The sequence below is a fragment of the Sorex fumeus genome, unplaced genomic scaffold, assembly GCF_029834395.1.
Source record: "Sorex fumeus unplaced genomic scaffold, SorFum_2.1 ptg000063l, whole genome shotgun sequence".
Lineage (NCBI taxonomy): Eukaryota > Metazoa > Chordata > Mammalia > Eulipotyphla > Soricidae > Sorex > Sorex fumeus.
The window spans coordinates 81,534,474-81,560,291 of record NW_026606120.1 but is presented as its reverse complement, the minus strand read 5'-3'; the positions used below and the strand labels follow the sequence as shown (position 1 = coordinate 81,560,291).

The 25,818-nt window shown below is 45.8% G+C and overlaps 1 protein-coding gene across 7 annotated transcripts in view; it reads left to right on the top strand.

The window, feature by feature from the left end:
• The window catches only part of BPTF (bromodomain PHD finger transcription factor), a 144,674-nt gene that overhangs the window by 32,148 nt on the left and 86,708 nt on the right, over positions 1-25,818 (top strand). For 5 of the 7 annotated variants that reach the window (XM_056128067.1, XM_056128065.1, XM_056128070.1 and 2 more), the window contains exons 2-5: positions 5,235-6,057; positions 19,679-19,902; positions 24,433-24,636; positions 25,194-25,382. In XM_056128067.1, the coding sequence (XP_055984042.1) occupies positions 5,235-6,057; positions 19,679-19,902; positions 24,433-24,636; positions 25,194-25,382 (1,440 nt within the window). The remainder of the gene's footprint in view (positions 1-5,234; positions 6,058-19,678; positions 19,903-24,432; positions 24,637-25,193; positions 25,383-25,818) is intronic. The other 2 variants (XM_056128069.1, XM_056128068.1) reach the window with 1 other exon arrangement.

Below are 25,818 nucleotides of genomic sequence, written 5' to 3'. Positions count from 1 at the left end.
TTACTGGATGATGATGATGATGATGATGATGATGATGATGATGATGCCTGTCTATTATTATAAATTTTGGGATTTGGGGGCCCTACCCGGTGGTGCTCAGAGCTTATTCCTGGCCCTATGCTCAGATCATTACTGATGGTGCTGGGGGTGGAGGTAGGGGACCATATACAATACCAAGGATCTAACTGAGGTTGGCCACGTGCAAAGCAAGCACCTTACTCCTGTACTATCTCTCTGGCCTTCCATCCAGCTTGTTTTTTTCAAACTTTTTTATATTCAAATCAATCAATCAAGGCCCTCCCATTGATCGTCGATTTGCTCGAGCGGGCCCAGTAACGTCTCCATTGGAGACTTTGTTGTTACTGTGTCTGGCATATCGAATACTCTCGGTAGCTTGCCGGGCTCTTGTTATTATCCAGCTTGTTTAAAAAGTGGAAATATTTCAATAGGTGATATATTAGAAGAGAAGATAGTAATACAAGAGATATAGTGGGAGTAGTATTTTGAAAAGCCATTGTATTGAGATGTATATTTCTTATTTTGGGTCACGGGTAACTGTGCAAACCAAACTCTCTGGGTGAAGTGGACAGTCCCCAGAGGGGTGGTCCGTGCATGCTGGTCGCTCTGATGAGACCCCCGTGCTTCTGCATTCTGTGTTCTTTCCAGAGGTTTGGTGGTAATGAAATGCTGTTGCTGGGTGCAGGGAATAGCTCAGTGAGTGACAGGGCAGGTGCCTTGCATGTGCGTGACCTCTCACTTGATTCCCAGCACTGCCTCCGTGTGGCTGTGTGTGATTCCAGGGACACAGGGCAACGTGCGGGTTTTGTGGTGCCATAGCCACGTGCAAGCACCACAGCTCAAACCGAAGAGTATGCTCCCTGGTGAGCAAGCCTGCAGACAGGGATGAAACCAGTGCGCAAGCCCCATCCAGCACTAACCGCCAAGTGTGGTGACCCCTGGTGGTTGTAACAACATAAAAGGGGAGGAAAAAAACATACAATTTGTTAAAAGAAAAAGAAATTGTTTCTCATTGTAGTTTTACTTTGCCTTTTTCTGAAAAGTCTGGAGGTTTGCATTGATTCTTTTTAGTTTTTTAAGTTGCTTTATTATTTGGTGCCGGGATTGAGTTCAGGGCCTCTGAAACATTGAACCATGCATTCTCCCACTGAGCTATATCCTAGATTCCTTAGAGATTTTTTGTTTATTTTCTTTAGGCAGTAGGTGTAGGAGGAAATCATTTTTTTTTCTTGAAAACTACTTGGAAATTAACGGACTGTAGCTTCATATGAAGCTAAATGAACAGTGAAAAAAAGCACTCTTTACGGGTTGAATGTATTCTTTGCATGCTGAAAGCCCAGGTTTGATCCCTTGCACTTCATGTTGCCCAAAGCACCAAGCTGGGAATAGTTCCTGGGCACCACGTGGTGTGCCTCAAAACCACAAATATAAATGCAAAAGCTAAACAACTCCAAACAATAGCCAACATCTTTAAGGTTGTGTGAAAATGGATTCTTTAAAATCAGACAATATTTCTGTTTTACCTTGCAAAATAGTGCTGTTTGGGACTGGAGTGATAATACAGCGGGGAGGTCGGTTTGCCTTGCACGCAGCTGAGCGGGGCTCAATCCTGGGCATCCTATATGGCCCCCTGAGCACTACCAGGAGTTACTTCTGAGTGTAGAGCCAGGGGTAATCCCTGAAATGGCTGGGGGTGGCCTCAAAAAGCACTGTCCCCCCAAAACCCCAAAACCAAACCAGCTGTGCCCAAGGTTTACCTTGGCAGTGCTTGGAGTACTGTATGTGGTACCTGAGATTGAACCCATTGCAAGGCTTCAGCCCCTTGGCTTGTCTTTTAAAATGTTACCTGCTGTCTTTGATAGCCTTTGAAAGGTGAGTTTGCCATAATTTTTATTATTAAAAAATTCTGTATACAGCCTTAGCCACTATTATATTTAGCCTGTATTCTTACTTGAAAATGACAGGAAACCAACTTGTTCCCTTAAGTGGGACAGAAATCTGTGTAGTCCTTCTCCCTTCTTCCTTGAGGAGGAGGTAAAGGGGTTGAGGATGAACCAGGACAGTAACTGGCCACTTCATGGAAAGAAACAGCTCAGCGTTCCTCTCTTGACATCAGAGCACCTGTCCTTTGGCACATACATCCAGGCAAAGATTTTTACTTCATCATGTGTCATCCCAGTGACCACGAGAAGCCAGAGTAATGAGGTTTGAGAGAAATTCAATTTTGAAAGAGAATGAGTCTTGGGCTACAGAAAGACAGTGTAGGAGATACGGCTCTTCCCATCTTGCAGATGGCCAACTGCAGTTTGATTCCTGGCATTGTGTATAGTTCCTGAGCACCGCCCGGTATGCCGCCCCAGCACCCTTCCCCCAACCCCCCAATAAAAGAAGGAAGAGAAGGGAGTAATTCTGGGCAAATGCTTACAGTGAAATATGCCAATTTTCCCCTTCCTTTTTTTTTTTTTTTTGAGAGGGTGTGTTTGTGGCCACAGGGCAATGCTTATAGTCCATTCATAGCTCTGTGCTCAGACCATAGGTGGGGCTAAGGATTGAACTGAGATCATTTGTGTATAAAGCAAGCGCCTCATCTCCTGGACTCTCTGGCCCTGCCAGTCTTTCCTTGGCACTAGGGTGGAGTATTCAGTTGGAGAGATGAGTAGACAAGAAAAGATCAATTACAGGGTAACATCGTGCTGGAAAAAAGGCAGTGAAGAAGGAAAAAGAGCCTAGGCAGTGAAGAAGGAAAAAGAGCCCAGTTATCTTTTGGAGGAAGTGGTACCACAGTTAAACCTCAGGGGCGTGGTAGAATATTCCGTATCTGTTGATCTCCTTCGTAAAGTCATGTTCCCTCTATTCTGGCCTTGCAGTTGGACTCTGAGTCTAGGTCTTTGTTTCATTTTTGTTTTGGAGTCACACCGGCAGTGTGCAGGCTCTCCTGGTTCTGCACTCAGAAATTACTCCTGGCGAGGGGGACCATGTGGGATGCCAGGTTTGAGCCCAGATCAGCCGCGTGCATGCATAGTGAACACCCTCCCCACTGTCCTCTCGGCCTCCGAGTCTCAGGCGAGTTCAGTGGGTGCTCTGGCTTCGATGTGTTCCCTTCTGTCCCGTTCATTTGTGCCCCAAAGCCCAAGAAGTTTCCCTGACTTTTCTATACATGCCCCAGTTCTCCGAAAATCTGCACAGCCCTCATATATTGTTGGAAAAAGAAGCAGACATCCCCAGCCTGGCTGAATAGGGCTGGGTTTCTGGCCTTGCCTTGCCTGGACTTGCTATATGGCATTTTGTAGAGAGGACCATAGGGCCTGTGCCTATCCATCGTTTTGTCGTCTGGGGGCAATCCTCTAGGTTCAGTTCATTCTGCTAAGGACCTTCCTTCCCTTTTCTTTCTTTTCTGCTTTTTCTCACGCACGTACGTGTGAGGGTGTCCCAAGTAATTCCCCTAGACAGAGAACTGGGCCAGATTGTCCATATGATGCTTGCTGGTGTGCTGTGAGGCTGTGGTTTAATTCTCTGATGGGAATCCGTGGACTCTGAGAACTGCTCCTGTGGACAGTGAGATTTTCTGTGAGCCAGGACACTTCTTTTTTGGCCCCCAGCCGTGTCGGGCTCAGGTTGATCCACTTTGAACTTCTTCAGAGAAAGGGATGGCCGTATAATTTGGGGAACGTGCTGATTTTCAGGGAACGAATATTTGTGGTGCTTTCGTAATTAAAAATATCCATCTTCCATATTGTTCGGCACACTTTTTCCTTCCTGATGCAAGATAATAAGAGCAGGAACAGGAATCAGGGAGGGAGGAGGCAGTTCCGCGGTAACAGCTACTCAGAGTTAATAGAACTTAATTGTGCACAATAACTTTAGTGTTGATCTTGCATGATTATTTCTGATGTGGAAAATAAAATTTCCATGGTTAAACATCATTGGAAACGATAATCGTAGTGATGGCATAAAAGCGGCAGTGAAGACATGTGTTTCCACCGTTCATTTTTTTCCGTTCCCTTTACATTGTTGCTGTTCCCGTGCCGGGGCTTGTCCTCTTGGTTGGGCTGCTTCCTGGAGGTCACAGTGGCACCGCTGTGGGACAGTGAGGACTGAACTGTGGCCTCAGGCACAGAAGGCGGGTGCTGTGCCCACTGTGCCCTCTGAGCCCCGTCCTAGGCCCTCGCAGCCTGTCCTGCTCGCGCGGCAGGGCTTCCCACAGCCCTTCACAGGCTTGTCCTCGGAGTCGGTGAAATAGGTGTGTTTTCACACTATCTCACGTGCCGTGTGGATTGTGTCCTGGCGGGCAGAGCAAGTACTCCAGGACATGGTATTTCCTCAGTAGGGTAGTAAGCACCTACAATTGCCTTACAGACTGGTAAAACCATTCTAATCCAGTGTCTGCTGCTGTGGAGAGTTCTCCCCTCCTGGCCTGCCTTGTCCTCCCCTTGCAGTCTGGGAGCCCGGCCTACTCCCCTACAGCATCCTCTCCTTCCTTCCCTCTTCCTTCCTGGCCCATCCGGCCCTGTGCTCCCACTGCAGGGCTCTGTCTCAGAGGACGGGGGTGCTGCGGCACAAACGTTGTCGGGGGCACGACAGTTCTCTCAGCGGGAGGCCTCTGGGGCCTGTGATCTTACACAGAGATGTTTGTCTCACTCGTGTTCTGTTAGATCTTTCATTAACGTGCTCCAGTGTTTTTAATGGTTACCTGTAAGCCATTTAATTCTAGGTAATTCAGAGATGACTATAATTTAAGATTTCCCTTCTGGTTTGGAATATAATGGGAAAACTTCGAGTTTGGGGGAGGGCGAGGGGTGTTTGGGGCCACACCCGGTGGAGTGCAGGGCTTACTCCTGACTCTACACTTAGAGGTCACGCCGGGTGTTACTCAGGGACTATATGGGATGCCAAGGACACAACCCGGGGTGGGTCAAATGCAAGGCATGTGTCCTACCCATTGTACTATGTCTCTGGTCCCCTAAATTTAGATTCTCTAAAGATTAAAAATTAAACAAAATAATGACTTATTTTAGCTGACAACTGCTCAATAAATTGAAGCATATATATGTGTGTGTATATATATGTATGTAGATACATAAAATCTATATTTGTGTGTGTATTTGTGTATGTATATGTATTTGAGGTGTATGTCTAACTAGGGAAACCTGGAAAAATACTTTTTTATAAATTGCGTGGTATATGGATTTGTAATTCTGCTATTTCTGTATTTATAGGTAGGCGAAAACCAAGAGTCCATCGGCCTCGATCTCCAATATTGGAAGAGAAGGACATCCCGCCTCTTGAATTCCCCAAGTCCTCAGAGGATCTAATGGTGCCTAACGAGCATATAATGAATGTCATTGCCATCTATGAGGTACTGCGGAACTTTGGCACTGTCCTGCGGTTGTCGCCTTTCCGCTTTGAGGACTTCTGTGCGGCCCTGGTGAGCCAGGAGCAGTGCACCCTCATGGCGGAGATGCACGTCGTCCTTTTGAAAGCGGTCCTGCGGGAAGAGGACACCTCCAACACCACCTTCGGGCCCGCTGACCTGAAGGACAGTGTGAACTCCACGCTCTATTTCATCGACGGGATGACGTGGCCGGAGGTGCTGCGGGTGTACTGCGAGAGCGACCGGGAGTACCACCACGTTCTTCCTTTCCAAGAGGCAGAGGACTACCCGTACGGACCCGTGGAGAACAAGATCAAAGTCCTGCAGTTCTTGGTCGATCAGTTTCTCACCACCAATATAGCCCGCGAGGAACTGATGTCGGAAGGGGTGATTCAGTACGACGACCATTGTCGGGTCTGTCACAAACTTGGGGACCTGCTTTGCTGTGAGACGTGTTCGGCCGTCTACCATTTGGAGTGTGTGAAGCCGCCTCTGGAGGAGGTGCCCGAGGATGAATGGCAGTGTGAGGTCTGTGTCGCACACAAGGTGCCTGGTGTGACTGACTGTGTTGCTGAAATCCAAAAAAACAAACCATATATTCGACACGAACCTATCGGCTACGACAGAAGTCGGAGGAAATACTGGTTCTTAAACCGAAGACTCATAATGTGAGTAAATATGGTCTTAATTTTTGGTCTCGTGGGTTTAAAATTAGCCAGTTACTATGGCTTAATGATGAGTGTGTGACGGTGGTGGTGGGGTAATGGGAAATAAAAGTCCTTTGGAGGATATATGCATTAAAGCAGTCTTTAGAAATTACAAAGACTGACAGGTACTTTTAAAAAGTGCAGAACATGGTATTCAGTGGTCAGGTGAGGAGAAAATAGAAGTTTTTAAGTGGAAATCCACTGTTGGGTCCTTTCCTGGTTTTAGTCCAATAAAACTTGATCTTCAGCTTCACCTTGATGTTAGGATTTTCTTGCTTCTTTCTTTCCTTTTCCTTTTCCTTTTCCTTTTTTTTTTTTTTTTTTTTTTTTTCTTTTTGGGTCATACCCAGCGATGCACAGGGGTTACTCCTGGCAGTGCTCAGGGAACCATAAGGGATGCTGGAAATTGAACCTGGGTCGGCGGAGTGCAAGGCAAACGCCCTGCCCACTGTGCTATTGCTCCCGCCCCTCTTCCTTCTCTTTTAGCTTTAATTCATCTGTATATATAGATTAGAGCAGCTAGAACAAACCACCTACAGGAAGATTAGTTCTGTCCTCACTGGCTTCAGGTTCGTGGTCTGACTTCTGCCTTCCTGCTCCTGAGGGTTTCGGGTCAGTGGGGCGGGTCGGATGGAGGGAGGGTTTCCGGAGTGGCACCATGTGGCCCTGGTCTTGGGTATCTTGTGAAAATGTGGCCACACGGTGTAAAGGTGTGGTACCTTTATTTTCAGCTTCAGTCTTCAGTGCTGGAGCATGTAGCCTGCATGGCCTGAGTATGATTTGTGATCCTACAAAATAATAACTGCTGAATAAATAAGTCAAGCCTTCTTTGAGCTCTCAGAGCTGGAACAGATAAAATCTTTTTGTGTGAGGGACATAGATAGCTGAAAGCAGAATAGCGTGTGGCTGTGATGTACAAGACCCTGAGGTTGCCCAGCACCACATACTTGGTCCCCAGCCCCACACGCCCTCCGCCACCCTCAATCCCCACTGTGTTTTCCCTGGTGACACTAACTACAGCCTGGCCCACACTCAACTGACCAAGTATCACGAGTCAGCCTTGGGTACTTCAGGGAAGCCTCCTGTAAAAAAATAGTCTTGGGTGGGATACAATGAAAGAGAAGGGCAGGGTCTTCATAAACTTGTGGGCAGACCCAGCCAGGCAGAGAGAGAGAGAGAGAGAGAGAGAGAGAGAGAGCGCTCTGCCAGGTTCCTCCTAATTCATAAAGTTGGCACAGGATAATCCAGATTTCCAGAATGCTGTGCAGTTATTTTCTTGCAGCTCCCCTCTTGAGAAATCTAACTGTATTCTGAGTTACTGTTTTTCGCATGTGAGAGGTTTGGAAGCTTACCCGGAAGTTTACAGAATCTTTCTCTGGTCACAAGTGTTCTCCAGATGTGTGGGGTCTGTTTTCATCCATTGGATGTTCATTTGAGGGGCACTTCCTTTGGGGGGGGGCACACCTGGCGCAGTGCTTGGGGACCACGAATTGCTCCCCGGGGTTATGTGATTCTAGGTTGAACCGAGCTCCCACACACACAGTCTGACTTCCAGCCTCTTGAGCTGTCGCCCTGGCCCTGTGGGGACTTCCAAATGGCGCCTGAGTTTGGGTTCTGGTTGCTTATCTTGACTTCTTTTTCTCTCTTGTATTTATCTGGAGCTATTATTTGGTTGAATTTTGGCTTTATGATTTTAAAAATACTTTTTGTCCTTTTTTTTCTCCTTGGTGGATTATTTGTTTTGTTTGCTCAATGTTTTAAATGATTTAAAAAATATTTCTTCTTCTTATTGTCCTTTTGTCTTCTTTGTGGATTCTGTGTTTTGTTTGCTCAGGGTTTCTCTTTTTGGGTCAGGGGTTACTGCTGGCTTTGTACTCAGGAATCATTCCTGGCCGTGCTCGGGGGACCATATGGGATGCTGGGAATCAAACCTGGGTCGGCTGCGTGCAAGGCAAACACCCTACCCACTGTGGTATTGCTCCAGCCCCTGCTCAGGGTTTCTCTACTGTGACTTTGGGGCCATACCTGGTGGTGCGCAGGGTCTGCTCCCAGCTTCGCACCTGCTTGCAATGTGTCTGGGACTCCCACGTGCCAAGCCTGTGCTCAGCCTAGAGCAACCCTCTAGTCTCCGCTCCAGTTAGTTTTCTATCTCCTTTCAGTTTCAGTTTCTGTTTTGGTTTTTTTTTTTCTTTTTGGGTCACACCCGGAGTTGCATAGGGGTTACTCCTGGGTCTGCATTCAGGAATTACTCTTAGCAGTGCTTGGGGAGGGGGGGAACCATATGGGATGCTGGGAATAGAACCTGGGTCGGCCGTGTGCAAGGCAAATGCCCTACCCAGTGTGCTATCACTCCAGCCCCTCAGTTTCAGTTCTTACCAATTTTTTTTTTTTTGCAGTGCCAGTGATGAAACAAGCACTCATACCTGACACCCCTGAAATACATCCCAGACACACATGAAAAGAAAAAAAAATAAATAAAAACTTTAGTTCTGGTCCAGAGAGTGAGTCGAGCCAGTAAGGTGCTTGCCTTGCATACAGCTGACCCAGCTTTGATCCCTGGCACCCCAAATGGTCCCCTGGAGCCTGCCAGGAGTGATTCCTGAGCACACAGCCAGGAGAAAGCCCTGAGCACAGCTGGTTGCAGCCCCCAAACTGAACCCAAACCAAAAGAACATCACTGCCAAGTCCCCACCCCTTTATTTCTTAGAATTTTTCTTTTTTGTTTTTGAGGTTTTGTTTCTGTTTCATGCTATACTTTGTTTTTTTTTCTTTGGATTTTTGGGGCATACCTGACTGTGCTCAGTAAGCCAGGGCTTACTCCTGGCTCTTTGCTCAGGGATCACCGCTGGTGAGGCTCAGGGGATTATTATTTGGAGCTGGGGATCTGGCTTCTTGGTATAATCTTTTTTCTGTCTGAGTGTGCTCATGATTGTTGTTGTCTAGGTTGTTTCTTTCTCGTGTTTGTTTTGGCCTATCTTTTTCATCATCAGTAAGTAAGTAAGTAAGTAAAGGCCCTCCTGTTGATCATCTATTTGCTCGAGCGGGCCCAGTAACGTCTACATTGGAGACTTTGTTGTTACTGTGTTTGGCATATCGAATACGTCATGGGGAGCTTGCCAGGCTCTGCCCTGTGGGCGAGATACTCTCGGTAGCTTGCCGGGCTCTCCGAGAGGGGCGGAGGAATCGAACTCAGGTTGGCCATGTTGGCTGCGTGCAAGGCAAACGCCCTACCGCTGTGCAGATATCTCTTAATACCTTGGGGTGCTTGGGCCTTATTCCTGGCTCTGTCCTGAGGGATCACTGTATGGCTTGGGGACCATATGGGGAGCTGGTGATTGAACCCTGATTAACCCTGTGCCTGCCTAACTCACTATACTACCTTTCTGGCTCTTATGTATATGTTGTTTTAGTTTTTTTTTTAATCATTTTTTAAATGGAATCACAGTGAGATACACAGTTACAAAGTTGTTCATATTTGGACACCAGTGCACATTTCCCACCACCAGTTGTGTATACCTTTGTAGCTGTGGCGTTTGCATGGGTGCCTGCTGGAGTGCCCACTCTTTGGGTTGTTTTGGTGTTTGCCTGGAATCACACTTCCTGGCTGGAAACTTGATTGCAGCGCCGGGGTTGCAGACATGCGGGCTACCATGCCCACTAACAGGACTGTCTGAATCTTAGTCAGCATATGCGTAGTGGGCATATGCGAAGTGGGCATATGCGAGACGGTGGGGATGTGAATGTCTGACCACTTGCTGCAAGGCAGGTGCTCTAGGCCTTGCACTGTCCCTCCAGTCTGTTTGATCGGAACTCCTTGCTGTCACTGTGGGGGTCCTTCCTCTGAAGCTGATCCGGTGGCCCCAAGGGATCTCTCCCCATGTGCTACTTGGAGCATGAGTGATGATTGGCTGAGCAGCAGGGAGGGGCTGCACTATCCAGGCATTGCGCTGCATCTTTTCTTGCACACCTGCCCGGCAGTGTCTTGTTTTCTGTCTTGTTTTCTGCTCATACACGGCTCTGGTGTCCCAACAGCCTTAGGGTCACCTTCCTTAGAGACGGAACCTTTTGTGGTCTGGAGATGAAATGGCCGGGGTATCTGGTCCTTCAGCAGTGTTCAGTCAGTTCTCTGCTGTTGATGCACCCCCCCCCCTTATTTTCTTTCCCTTTCTATTTTACTCATTCTTTCATTTTGGGGCCCACTCCCAGCAGTGACCAGGGGATCGTGTGGTGGTGGGGTGGTGGGGACCCAAGCCAAACTTCTCACACTTTCCAGCCCTTTGAAATATCTCCCTGGGTTTTTTTGTTTGTTTGTTTGTTTTGCTTTTTTTGCTTTTTGGGTAACACCTGGCAATGCACAGGTGTCACTCCTGGCTCTGCACTCAGGAGTTACTCCTGGCGGTGCTCAGGGGACCACATGGGACGCTGGGAATTGAACCCGGTTTGGCCGCGTGCAAGGCAAACGCCCTACCCGCTGTGCTATCTCTCCAGCCCCCTCTTTTTTTAAAAAAAAAAGAAGCTGCATACTGTCTCCAGCCTACCCGCTGTTCTGTCTTGCTGACCCATCGTACAGCAGGCTAGAAATTAGCCAATGTTCCATTTCACTCTTCGTCTTCCCTTTATCGTTGCTGCAGCCCCCCTGGGTGTGCACACTTGGCCACAGTGCTCACACATACTTGACGTGTCAAACGCAGGGCCTCCCTCAGGCACCGGCCCACATCTCCAACCCCTTTCCTCTCCCTTTTTTTTTTTTCCTTTTTGGGTCACACCCGGCGATGCTCAGGAGTTACTCCTGGCTCAGGAATTGCTCAGGAATTGTTCCTGGCGGTGCTCGGGGGACCATATGGGATGCTGGGAATCAAACCTGTGTCAGCCATGTTGGCTGCATGCAAGACAAACGCCCTACCCGCTGTGCTATTGCTCCAGCCCCTCCTCTCCCTTTTAAATGCTCCTTCTGCTCCTCATGTGCCCTGCCCATTGCTCCCCTTTTGGGTCAAAAAGAAGCAATGTGCTTTGTTGAGTGAGAGAGAGAAAAGGGGGACAGGGAGGGCTTGAGGTGTGTAGGGGCTTCTTTTACGCAGTAACCTGTGCTCCGGCTCTTGGTTTGGGGAGCTGTGGGTGGGTCTGGCTGGTGACAGGCTCGAATAATAGCAGCGGTTGATTGTCCATCAGAGTTGTGCCTGCCAACATTCTAGGCATTTTATATAGTTTTTCATGTCAAGATGTTGAGGATGACGACATCTTGATCGTAAGTACTATTTTTGTGTGCATCTTAGGTGAGGGGAGAAAGAGAATGCAGTTTTTAAATAAGGCTGCTTGCACCTCCTCAAGTGGCGGCCTTCCCTAAATTGAGTGTTTTTAAACTCTTTTAAAAATTGGAGGTAAGGGGGCTGGAACTATAGTACAGTGGGTAGGGCGTTTGCCTTTCACGCGACGACCCAGGTTCAATCCCCAGCATCCCATATGGTCCCCCGAGCACTGCCAGGAGTAATTCTGAGTGCAGAGCCAGAAGTAACCTCTGTGCATCGCTAGGTATGACCCAAAAAGCCAAAAAAAAAAAATTGTAGGTAAAAACATTTTTAGAAAATGGTGTTTTGAAAATGTTATGCTGCTTGATAAATCAGTCAGGAGGTAGAATACTGGGTTCGCAGGAGAAAAGACACTTGAAATGTAGTTAAATATACGGCCGACCTTTAAAATGACATGTCTGCAGACTGAAAAAGTTACCTTCGGGTGAGGGACTTGGCATAAGGATAGATGTCGAGCTTGTGCGAGGCCCTGAGTCCAGTCTCTGACACTGTGATCCTGCCAAGCACCTCTAGGTGTGACCCCAGGGGGAAAGACCAGAAGTTCCCTTTGAAGTGTCTGTGCATATATTTGTGATTATTAATGAAAAATTTTTTTTTGGTGGGAGGGGTGTTAGGCCACTCCTGGTGGTGCTCAGGAGTTACTTCTGGCTCTGCGCTCAGGAATTACTCCTGGCAGGCTCAGGGGACCATATGGGGCGCCCGGAATCAAACCCAGCTCAATTGTGTGCAAGGCATATGCCCTACCCACTGTACTATGGCTCTAACTCCTGAAGTAATTTTTTCTAAGTTGAACAGTAAGGTTCTTTTTTTATCATTCTGTGAGAAAATGCTGAAGATGCTCCAAAGAGTTAAGCTGTGTCTGTGTATAATTTAGAAGTTGAGGTTGTCATTCTATCCTGACAAAATTCCTCCCACAAGTTGTATGTTTGACAGTGAAACCATTTACATATATTTTCTTTAAAAGTTTTTATTTTAGCCCTTCATAGTCTTTCTTAATGCATAATAAGGCATACAGAAAATTTAATGAACCTTTTAGACAAAATAAAGATTTCTTTGATGCTGTAACATTTTGACTATTCTTGTTGTATAGAATCAAAAAACAAACAAAAAAAAGTTAACACCATTGTTAGTGGTGTCGGTGGTTTGAGCACCTGGGGGAGATTCTGCATGTATGCTGAGCTCTGGCTGGCGTCTGTGGCAGTGCCCCCTTGTGGTGCCTGTTGGCAGTGCCTGTGTACTGGTGGACTCCATGGCTCGCTGCCGACGTGCCGCACCCCCTCCCCGGCCCTCCGGGTCTGTGTCGGTGCTCCCCGCTGCAAGTGACTGCTGGTACCCTGAACAGTGTTGGTAGAAAGCTGACTCTGGACAGAAATGCCGTTTCCCATTCAGTGCCTTTATTTGTGTCGTGTTCACTTATATAGGTTGGAGGAACACCATAAAAGCCATGTTGTCATCTAGGTGAGTGGGGCAGGGTTTGGGCCATACTGGGATTCCCAAGGACTGTTTCTGGCTCTGTGCAGTGAAATGACCCGTGGCCATCTGCGGGAACCATATATGGTGCCGGGGATAACTGGGGTTCGCTGCACGCAAGGCAAGCATCTGACCTCCAGTATTATCTCTCTGGCCCTGAAACGATAGTTTTTGTTTTGGGGACATACCTAGTGATGCTGCACACCCAGTGATGCTTCAGGGGTTACTTCTGGCTCTGCGCTCTGGAATTACTTCTGGCAGTGCTCAGGCGACCTTATGGGGTGCCAGGGATAAGACCTAGGTCAGCCACGTGCAAGACAAATGTGCAAGGCAAACCCATTGTACCCTCTGGCTGACATAAGTGATTTGTGTTAAGCTAAATATAATCATCTTATAAGAAGAGGAAGAAAATAAGAGCACTGCATTCTAATACTCAAGAGCTTTTTATATTTTTACATCACAGTCCTTATGATAGTATTTTGACTTTTATCCTATATTTTAGATGGAGAGTTGGAGGCATAGGGAGGTTAAGTAAATTATCTCAGATCATACAGTTAAGATGTTGTGGCAGTGGGATTTGAACCTGGGCATTCTGGTTCCAGATCATTGTGCTGCTGGGCCCAGCCCCAGTGCCTGTTTGAAGCTCCTCTCTTAAATTGCCGACTCTAGTTCCATCTGTCGCCTGAGTCTGCTGGAAGTCCAGCTCCTGTTGCGAAGCAGGGCCCTGCCTTGCCTTCCCGTTTCCTGTGCGCCAGTGCCCCTTGGCTTGCCTACCTCTTGTCTCCCAAGGCAGTCCGGAGTTTTCTGTCAGGTGCCTCAGATTCCTGGCACCTTTTCCTGTCATCAAACTTGCGGGCTCTGGCAGCGTTTCTTGATGTTGGTTAAGCTGCGCTACATTTCCGGGTACCAGCATTGGCTGGAGGGGTGGGGAGTCCTGGGCTGAGAGTCAAGCCCTTCACCTGCCCCCTGGCTTCTCCTTCACAGGCCCTCCCAGTGTGCCTGACCCTGTCCTCATGCCCCTCCATAGGCTGCTCCAAATCCGTGGTCACCTCCTCTCCCATTCCGTATCTAATGGGATCTGCCCACAGCCAGTGGCCAAACTGGTTTCATCTGGACACCGCATGGCTGCTCCTCAGACCCGATTCTGCTCTTGGCTCCTCGTTCTCAGCTTCAGGGGCTTGTTTAGAAATGACATTTGGAATTTATTGCGAGCCATTATTCCCCTACTTAATCTAAGTGAGAGCGAAACATTAAAATGTTGCCCCATGTCTGAGTTGCTCCTAACGGCCTAAGTGTGTGTTTACGTTCATCCCCGTTCCTTTCCCTTTCGTTGTTGCAGCGGCCAGAGGCCTCCATGGCTGGGCTGCTTGTGTGAGGGAGGACACCCACTTGGTCACAGTGTTTGCCTGCTTGGTGTTGGCGTGCTGGCGATGTCACAGCCACTTGGGCGTGTGAGACGGTGCCAGGGGTCAGACGCGCTGGTCTCAGGCGTGCAGGGCAGAGGCTTTTGCCGCTGACCTCTCCCTAGGCCCTTTGCATTACATTTTTCACGAACACTCTGATTCTGTTTTTGTCCACTCCTGCCACGAAGAAAGCATGTTGGTAGCAGTTCCGGTGGACACAAGGCTTTCGTGGTAGTTTCTGTCAGAAAAACCATGTTCCGTTCCTCAAGCCAAGCATGCGTACAAATCAGTGTATGTTCACGAAAGCAAGCTTTTGCCGCTTCTCCAATTAGAATGATTATTTGACTCTGTTAACTTAAGTATTACAACCGCTTTTTGTTGAAAAAAGCAGTTACTGTTCTTGCTACTGTATATGCTTTTGATGAAATTTAATAGGATTTGTCCTTTCATAGCTTCAAGAAAAAAGTTGATAGTCTTGAGTGCTATCTTGTGTGGGCAGAATAAAAAAGTTAATTGAGTGGAGGGTTTTTAGAGGGCCCCTGACAAATGATACATTTAGGAGAAGAATATCAGGGTCACGAAGACTTTGGAGAAACATTATTTGAGGAATGAACAAAGTACTTGAGCATGTTGGGTCTGAAAGAAACCCACAGTAAAACTAGATTGGTTGTGAAGAACTGTACGGGGGTGGTATTGAAAAAAGATTTTTCTTTCTGGCACGGGGTGGGGGTGTTGGGGAGAGTGTGTTTTTGTTTCTGGGCCGTACTCCCGGTACTCAGGGCTACTCCTGGGTTTGTGCTAGGGAGTCACTTCCAGCTGTGCTGTGGAGGTCAGGTGCTGCTGGGAGCGGCAGACAGAGCAGACACTCACCATGAGGAGCCCCCTCTCCGCCTGGTGCCACGCTCCTCTGACAGGTCTAATTGTGGAAATATTAGGGAGTTGTCTGTGTGTGTGTGTGTGTGTGTGTGTGTGTTTGGGGGGGAGGGTCACACCCGGCGATGCACAGGGGTTACTCCTGGCTCATGCACTCACGAATTACTCCTGGCGTTGCTTGGGGGACCATATGGGATGCTGGGAATCGAACCCAGGTTGGCCATGTGCAAGGCAAACACCCCACCTGCTGTGCTATCGATCCAGCCCCCAGGGAGTTGTTTTAAAATAAGGAAAAACTTTCTGAGAGAGAGAGAGATTCTAGAGAGCTGTGTAAAGTAATGAAGTAATGAGTTCTTCACTAAGGTCGCAGTCAAAGAGTCCCCAACTTTTTATTGAATCACTGTTGAGATAACCCCATCCCATCACCAGTGTCCTATCAGCAGCACACATTTTTTGTCACAGATATCCCCAGTTTCCCTCTCACCACCCCCCTCTTCCCCCTTCACATTGTGGTTTGTTACTGAAATGGTATTTTTAAAATTTTATTATTATTATTGTTATTATTATTATTATTATTTATTTTGGGGGTCACACCCAGCAATGCTCAGGGGTTACTCCTGGCTCTGCACTCAGGAATTACTCCTGGCAGTGCTTGGGGGACCATATGGGATGCTGGAAATTGAACCCGGGTTGGCTGCTTGCCAGGCAAACGCCCTACTCGCTGTGCTATTGCTCTGGCCCCAGAAAGGGTATTTTTAAGTATATATCTGGGCTGGAACGATAGCACGGTGGGTAGGGTGTTTGCCTTGCCCGCGGCCAACCTGGGTTCAATTCTTCTGTCCCTCTCGGAGAGCCTGGCAAGCTACTGAGAGTATCCCACCCGCATGGCAGAGCCTGGCAAGCTCCCCGTGCCAAAAACAGTAACAAGTCTCACAATGGAGATGTTACTGGTGCTCACTCAAGCAAACCTGTGAATAATGGGAGGACAGTGCTACAGTGCTATCTATATTATCTATACACATATATGTAAAGAAATATTGGAGAAATATTATTTGAGGGGCTGGAGCGATAGCACAGCAGTAGGGCGCTTGCCTTGAAAGCGGCCAGCATGGCTGACCTGAGTTCGATTCCTCCGCCCCTCTCGGAGAGCCTGGCAAGCTACCGAGAGTATCTTCGCCCGCATGGCAGAGTCTGGCAAGCTACCCATGACGCATTCAATATGCCAAACACAGTAACAAGTCTCAAAATGGAGACATTACTGTGCCCGCTCGAGCAAATCGGTGAACAACGGGAGGACAGTGAGAGTGATTATTTGAGGAATGAATAAAGTATTTCAGCACTCAATTCTTGTCCAGAATGGTCATTTCCAACTATCATAGTATCATTGTCACAGTGTGTCACAGTGGTCCCTTCTCTGTACTAGCTGTATCCCAAGAAGTCTTTTTTTTTTCCTCTTTTGGATCACACCCGGGGATTCACAGGGATTACTCCTGGCTCTGCACTCAGGAATTACTCCTGGTGGTGCTGAGGGGACCATATGGGATGCTGGGAATTGAACCTGGGTCAGCGGAGTGCAAGGCAAATGCCCTGTCCACTGTGCTATTGCTCCAGCCCCTGTTGCTTCTCTTTCTAGCTTTAATACATCTGGGTTGGCCGCTTGCAAGGCAGATGTCTTATCCGCAGTATTATTACTCCAGCCCCAAGGTAGGAATTCTGCAGGGTCCAGTGGAACCTATACCAGCCAGCTGTTTGGAGCTTTATTTTTGTTTTTTGGGTCACACCCGGCTATGTTTAGGGCTTATTTCTGGCTCTGCACTCAGGAATCACTCCAGGTGGTACTCGGGGACCATATAGGTTGCCAGAGATCCAACCTGGGTGGGCTGTGTGCAAGGCAAAGGCCCTACTCGCTGTACTATTGCTCCAGCTCCAGGGACCTTTTCAAAAGTGTCTTTAGTTGCTTGGAATAGCTAATAGATGCTTATTTAGTTAAATTTGATTCCATAGCATTTCTTTCCAAGTTAGAATCTCATCATGAATCATGAATAGGTTTCACTTACACCTTCTTTGGGGAGGGAGACTTCTTTTGGGTCACACCCAGCAGTGCTCAGCGTTTACTCCGGGCTCTCCCCTCAGGAATCACTCCTGGCAGGTCTTGGGGGACCCTGTGGGATGCTGAGGGATAGAACCAGGATTGGCCACGTGCAAGGCAAACACCCTACCTACTCATCTAAAACTTTTTATGTAGAATTTTTGTTTAGTGGAAATTTTGAGATACTTTCAATAAAGAGAAAAGAATAAAATGTGTTGTATATTCCTTTATTATAGGAAATCCTTAAGATATATACTGAAAAAAAAATGAGAATCAGGATGTTCTCCATTAAATAAATGATTCCTTTAGTACTAAAGTACTTTTTGACTTGATATTGCCACTTACATTTTTATTTTTGTGTTCTTTTGCTGCACTCAGCTATTGTGCTTACTCCTATGGTGGTGCTCAGGGCTTACTCCTGGCTCTGCACTCAGGGATCATTCCTGGTGTGCTCACACCGTATGGGGTGTTGGGGATTGCACCTGGGTCAGCCATGTTTAAGACAAGTGCCCTGCCCCCTTTTGTTATCTTTCTGCCCCATTAGTTGCTACTTTAATAATCATTTTATATTTATTTTCATTAATAATATTGACATTAATGAGAAAAAATACTGTGCTTGATGTCTTTTTTAAATTGTAATCTTTAGTTTTAACTTTTAATTCCTACAGTGGCCCTGAATACTGTTATTCCCATTTTGCTAGTGAGGTGAATAAAACTGGTTTCTAAAATTCAATTATTATGTGCCTCAAACTAATACAATGTTAGTATCAAGTCAGTTGTTTCTTATTTTATTTTTGGAGCCATTACCCATGATGCTCAGGGGGTTTACTCCTGGCACTGCACTCAGGAATTACTCTTGGTACTCTTGGTAGTGCTTGGGGGGCCATATAGGATGCCAGGGATTGAACCTGGGTCAGCTGTATGCAAAGCAAATGTCCTTCCCACTGTCCTATCCTTTGGGCCCCTATTTCTTAATATTTAAGCAAAACTCAGAGACTCAGACAGACTACATCTTATGCTGACTCTTACATCTTAGACAGGACTAAGAACATTTAAAGCCTTTCTTTAGTCAGATTCTCAGATTCTCGCAGTTCCACGATTTTGGTAGAGAGAGTTTAGGTCTTTCCTATGAATTAACTCATACCTCATACTCCTGAATTTCTCTTAGATGAGAGAATCACTGATCACACACAGTTCCCCTAAGTCCCTAAGTCTTGTGCTCCACATCACATTGCCTGTGTTTTGTTTTTTGGTTTTTTTTTTTTTGTTTGTTTTGTTTTTTGGCTTTTTGGGTCACACCTGCTGATGCTCATGCTCAGGGGTTACTTCTGGCTCTGCACTGAGGAATTACTGCTGGCAGTGCTCAGGGAAACATATGGGATGCTGGGGATCGAACATGGGCCGGCCATGTGCAAGGCAGATGCCATCCCCTCTGTAATATCACTTGGGCCCCTTGCCTGTGGATTTAGTTGGGGTCTCTGCCTCTGTTTCAAGGAGATATGTGGGACTTTTGGAGAGATTCCTGCAGATAAGAAGTTGCTCCTCTTCAATCTGTTCTTTGATTGTCATAAGAGTACAGAGATGGGGATGGGCTAATACGATAGTACAGCAGGTGGGGTGCAGACTTGATCTCTGCACCCCATAAGGTCCTCGAGCCTGCCAGGAGTAAACCCTGAGCAGTGCCAGGTGTGGATCAAAAATAACAACAACAACAACAACAATAACAACAACAAAATAACCCAAAGGGGAATACAGAGACGAGGTGCTATTGCTTGATTTAGATGGCCACAGAACCGACCATGAATTAGCAGACATTGGCATCATTTTGATGGAAATATTTCTCAACTCTAACCTACATTGTATTCACTGTATACTAAACACAGTTTAAATTAGCTCTTCCGGTTGACTCAGTCAGACCTTCTACCACATAGTCACAGTCTTACTCTGTGTGCCATGTTACTAGGTATCTTATTTACTACCATGCATTTTCTCTCTCCCTACCACTAATAGATAATCCCAGGTTATTTTATTCTAAACTGCTGTGGCCTAGGCCATCAAAATAATTAACAGTTACTCAACTAGATTAAGGTAGTAATAAATTTGAGTGAGATTTGAGGGGACCTTTTTTTTTCTTTTGCTTTTTGGGTCACACCTGGCGATACACAGGGGTTACTCCTGGCTCTGCACTCAGGAGTTATTCCTGGCGGTGCTCAGGGGACCATATGGGATGCTGGGAATCGAACCTGGGTCGGCCGCAAGCAAGGCAAATGCCCTACCTGCTATGCTATCTCTCCAGCCCCTTGAGGGGACCTTTTGTGAGCACATATACTGCTCTTTCACATCCAAACTTTAAATTCCATTTAACTTTCACTTAGATGAACGTGTAAGGTAAATGTCACTGTATCTAACATAGGAAGTGTTGTGGTCCTTTCTTTAAACAGAGAAGAAGACACTGAAAATGAAAATGAAAAGAAAATTTGGTATTACAGCACAAAGATCCAGCTTGCGGAATTAATTGACTGTCTAGACAAAGATTACTGGGAATCAGAACTCTGCAAAATTTTGGAAGAGATGCGTGAAGAAATTCATCGGCACATGGACATAACTGAGGACCTGACCAATAAGGCCCGGGGCAGTAACAAATCCTTTCTGGCAGCAGCTAATGGTGAGCAGGAAGTCTTCCCACTTGAGTCTTTGTTAAATCTGAGCTAAACTTGTGAAAGGAAATTACTGCGAAGTTTGAAATCTTTTAGAAATATGCAGTATATATATTTTACTTTCTCTGTTTTATTTTTTTCAAGAAAACTTTGTTCATTCCAACATTATTAGTTAGGGGAGTTGGATATTTTAGTATTCCGTATCTTAACCTTAGTTACTACTAAATTCGGCAGTCATTTTTCATTTTGAGAAATTATATTTCTTATTTTGTGTGGTATTTGTACCATACCCTAAAAAGCAACTGAAGTATGTTTTTATCAAGTGTATTGAATTTATGTTGTGTTGGCGTTGTTTTTCAAAAACAGCAATTGTCCGTGTATGGTATTGCATGCACAGCATCAAAATAGAAATGGGGACTCAAAATGGTTAGGGGCCTTATTTGAGGGAAATAAGAAACCGAGAGTATTCAATATGCCAGACACAGTAACAACAAAGTCTCCAATGGAGACGTTACTGGGCCCGCTCGAGCAAATCGACGATCAACGGGAGGGCCTTTACTTTACTTTACTTACTTACTAAAAAAGTTTAATGTAGAGAAATTGATGAATCTCTTACAGACTGTCATGTGATAAAGCACTGTTTATTGGAGAATTTTATGGGGTATCATATACACAGTGCTTGGGGCATTGAGACAGGATGATGGATTTTTATTATTACTGAAATATATATGGACGGTGACTATAGCTAATAATACTGCACTGTATGCTTGAAAGCTGGCCTTTGAAGTTTGTTTTAGTTTCTGGGCCGTGCCCAGCTGTGCTGGAGTACTCAGGGGTTTGCTCCCGATGGTGCTCAGGGGACCACGTGGTGACAGGGATTGAGCCCAGGCCTCTTACTACAGAAGTATGTGCTCCATCTGTTCTCTCTCTGACACCATCTTGGAACATTTTGTCACCCAAAAGTCATTTTTGTGATTACATGTGGTGATGGTTATTGATTAGACTCTGTGGTAATTTCAGCATATGTAGAAATATGGAATCGTTATATTGTATAACTGAAACTAATATGTCTAAATCATGTCTAAAAGTTTTCAGCATGACTGGGGAGAATAATACAGGGGATAAGACCCTTGCCCTTGAGTACCTCTGTGTGTGTCTCTTCCTCCCCCCCAAAAAAAATAGCACAGTAAGATTATAGGGTTTTTAAAATATATTTTCAAGTTTTCTGTATGCATGCTTTATTTCAGTATAATTAAGCATGCAATATATGTTAAGAAATACTAAACCTTTTGGGACTGGAGCGATAGTACAGTGGGTAGGGCATTTGCCTTCCATGCGGCCAACCCAGGTTCGATTCCTAGAATCCCATATGGTGTCCTGAGCACCGCCAGGAGTAATTCCGGAGTGCAGAGCCAGGAATAACCCCTGTGCGTCGCCGGGTGTGACACAAAAAGCACTGTCACTGTCCCCCCATTGTTCATCGATTTGCTCGAGCGGGCCCAGAAAACATCATGAGACTTGTTACTGTGTTTGGCATATCAAATACGTCACGGGTAGCTTGCCAGGCTTTGCCGTGTGGGCGAGATACTCTCAGTAGTTTGCCGGGCTCTCTGAAAGGAGCGGAGGAATCGAACTTGGGTCGGCCATGTTGGTTGGTGCAAGGCAAATGCCCTACCCGCTGTGCTATCGCTCCAGCCCAATACAAAAAGCAAAAAAACAAAAAGAAATAGTTAAACCTTTTGTAATAAACATGACAGCAAAGAAAACCTTAGGTTTCTTAGAATACAATATAATTGGAAGTTAGGCAGCCCACACTTAGGTGTTGTGGGAGTGCTTTGTGTGCTGCAGTTCCCCTCTGGTTTCAAGGTGGAGCTCATCTGTGGTAACTGCACTTTGGGTTTCTTGGTGTTATTTAGGCAGAAAGGGACTTGCTGGGGCAGGTGCCTATCCAGCAGTGTACAGGGGCCCTTGTTCCTTCCTCAGTGCTCAGGAATGACCCCTGGTGGTGATCAGAGAACCATATGTGATGCTAGGGATACGAACCTGGGTCCTGGCTAGTAAGTAGTAAGTAGTTACCTCCTGAGGTCATTAGATTTTCTTTTTCTAAATGAAAAGTTCTTTTAGAAGAGTGCATAAGATATGTCCTTGGCAGGTTAGTATACTTAGCAAGAGCAAGTACCACTAGAGTAAATGAAATTGAAAGCAGTGGAAGTCTCGGTAATGGGCTGAAAAGAACAAGTGTCTGCATGTGCTGGAGGCCCCAGCACCGGTTGGAGGGACCCCAACATCAAGCCAAGAAGAGCACCACCTCCAGTGTGGCCCATATACCTAAGGGAAAAAAAAAGGGAAATAATGAGAACAAAATTTATACCTATATCTATATCTATATCTTTATGTCCAAAATATCCTGCTGCAGTGAATGGGTAACTTGGCGAGTGGGATTCGATGCCGTGTAAATGTTATGTCAGACAATAGGAGCTGTCTTCAGATGATACGGATCATCACTGGCTTCTTCTTCTTCTTCTCTCTCTCTCTCTCTCTCTCTCTCTCTCTCTCTCTCTCGTGGTGGGGGACAGTTTTGGGTCTACCTGGCACAACTTGGGGGCTTCTTTTGACTCTGTGTTTTTGGGGGGAGTGTCATAAAGTTTAAACATACTGGAATGCCTACAGTTAAGAAAAACAACTTTTTATTCTTTCTTTATTTTTGCTTTTTGGGTCACACTCGGCGATGCACAGGACTTACTCCTGGCTCATGCACTCAGAAATTACTCCTGGAAGTGCTCAGGGGACCATAATGGGATGCTGGGAATCAAACCCAGGTCGGCCATGTGAAAGGAAAACGCCCTACTCACTGTGCTTTCACTCCAGTCCCAAAAAACAACTATTTTCCTGCCTTTGGGTCTTGCCTGATGACTTGAATCCACATTTTAGCTGTAGTAGATTACTTTTTATTTTTTCCTTTTGGGGCAATGCTCAGGTGTTACTCCTGACTCTGCACTCAGGGATTATTCCTGGCTATGCTTGGGAGGAATCTGTAGTGTGGTGGATCGAACCTGGGTTGGCCACATGCAAAGCAAGTGCCTTACTTGCTGTACTAGCTATAATAATTTTTATTTTGTAACTTTACTGCCCGCTCGAGCAAATCGACAATCAACGGGAGGGCCTTTACCTTTACCTTTACCTTTACCTTTAACTTTACTGCTTAAAAAGTTGTTATAGAAGGGGCTGTGGGGAGACGCTATAGTGAACATATGGTTGATCAGGTTCTTGTCTTTGTATTTGGATCATACCCCCGATGCTCAGGGGTCACTCCTGGCTCTGCACTCAGAATTACTTCTCAAAGTGCTCAGGGGACCATATGGGATGCTGGTGATAGAACTCAGGTGGGATGTGTGCAAGGAAAGGTCCCTACCTGCTGTACTATGGCTCCAGCTCCCTGAGCTGGGTTATACCAGGACTAATCCCATATATTCCCTTTAGCTTAGAGCCAGGAATAAGTCATGAACAGCAGTGTGGCCCAAAAACAACAACAACAAATTCCTGGTCACTGGAACTAGAGAGCTCAATGGACTGGAACATGCTTTGCGTGTAAGAGTCCCGTTTTAATCCCTGCAGGTCCCGGGAGAGCCTCAGAACTCCACCTGTGACTTCAAAACTGAAAAGGAGAGAAAATCGAAACATTCTAGTACACAGACTTTGTATATAGTTGACTTAAAAAACACATTTTGACATTTAAAAACTACCAGGATTAGACAGATACAATGTTGATAAGGAGTGTAGAGCCTGGAGTGACTCCTCACATATGGCCCCATAAGAATCATTTTTTAAATTTTGTTTTGTTTTTGTTGTTTTGTTTTGTGGTCACACCTGGTAATGCTCAGGGGTTATTCCTGTCTTTGCACTCAGGAATTACTTTTGGCAGTGCTCAGGGGCATATGGGATGCCAGTACACCCCCTTTTCTTTTTCTTTTCTTAGACTAGTATCTTTTTTAGAAGTGAAGATAATCAAATTGCTTGAGTACTTTAAACATACTGGTATTCTTTTTGTTTATTTTGGGGCCACATCCAGCTGTGCTCAGGGATTACTCTTGGCAGGCTTTGGTGACCTTTGGGGTACCTGGACTTGAACTCGAGTATGTTGCATGCAAGGCAAACATCCTACCTATTGTGCTATCACTCTGCCACCTACCCTTAAACATATTGATATGACTGATCCTTCTTCTTCTTCTTCTTATTATTATTATTATTTGCTTTCTGGGTCACACCTGACAATGCACAGAGGTAACTCCTTGCTTTGCACTCAGAAATTACTCCGGCGGTGCTCCGGGGATCATATGGGATGCTGGGAATCGAACCTGCGTCACCCGTGTGCAAGGCAAATGCCCTACCCACTGTACTACCGCTCCATCCCTCTGATCCTTTTTATTTCTAATGCTTTTAACGTATTTAACTTCGATAACTTGAATGTAAAGCACTTAAGTAGCATTTTGGCACCTATATTTGGTCTATGTGAGAATTTGTGTTTGTTTATATTATAGAAGAAATTTTGGACTCCATTAGAGCCAAAAAGGGAGAGATTGATATTGTCAAGAGCCCGGAAGAAACGGAAAAGGACAAGAGTGAGGCTGAGAGCAACTCCAGAGATGCTGAGAAAAGCAGGGAGGAGTATGAAGACCATTCCCTGGAGAAAGACAGTGACGACAGACCACCTGCTGACGATTCCGAGCAAGGAAAATCTGAGGGTAAAAACATTAGTGATTCAAAAGAAATATTTCATCAGTGTTATTTATGAAATCTCCAGTTTTACTTGCAAATGCATATTATTATACAATCACTAGTTTTACATTTCCCAAAGAAATTAGGATGCATTTATATCACCATGGGAATAAGCTTTATGTATTGGTGCTTTTGCTATGTTACTCCATGTCTCTATCTTTTTCAAGTGCCATTTTTCTACGAGGTGTATTGGTGCAAAAATCGCTATTTTTATGCCAGACTATATACTTTTGTATGTGATAAAATATGTTCAGTTTTATATGGATTACATATTCATTCTTAATGTATTTTTAAAGACTCTTCAGATGAGTGGTTTTCAACCTTTTCACACCTGCAGGCTGGCGTTACCCGGCGTACCGCTTTGCAAATTGATGGGTTTCAAACCATCTAATTGCTTTGAGATGGAGGCCAAATAGACGCAGGTTTTTTTTGGTGGTCATTCATTTTTGATGGATTGTGGCCATGTGTCCAAGCGCAATTGAAAAAAGCTATCTTTAAAGTTTTGTTGTGCATTTCACTGTAGAGCCCACAGAAGTTGGGGATAAAGGTAACTCTGTGGCAGCAAATCTTGGCGACACCACAACCAATGCTTCTTCCGAAGAGACTAGTCCCTCCGAAGGGAGGAGTCCCGTGGGGTGTCACTCAGAACCCCCTGATAGCAGCAACATGGCAAAGAAGAAGGTGGCATCCGAGCTCCCCCAGGATGTGCCAGGTACAGAGGGCCATGTACCCGTGCCTCTGTAATGGGGGGAATCCATTCCTTTGGTAGTCAAAGCTGAACGTCACCTTGAGTTTCCAAGTATGTGTTCATTCGTGCTGCTTGTTTACGTAAGTGCCATCCTTGATTGCTAAATTGTCACCTAACATTAGGAGTCTGACAAATGTTCTTGCAGTTAGTGCTTGAAACTCATCATAATCTCCATGCTTTTTAAAGCTCATTTAGCTCTTTTTATCTAATAGACTTACGTGTATATTTTATCACTAGATCATAGTGGCAAATATTGGTTAGTACTTACACACTAATGGCTTGGTGTTGATTAATTTGACCATTCCAGTTCTGTATGTACTAACAAGTTAATTTTATGTTTGCATGTGCTCATGTATTTCTTTTAACAACATTTCAAATCATGATGTTATGCTAGAAAACC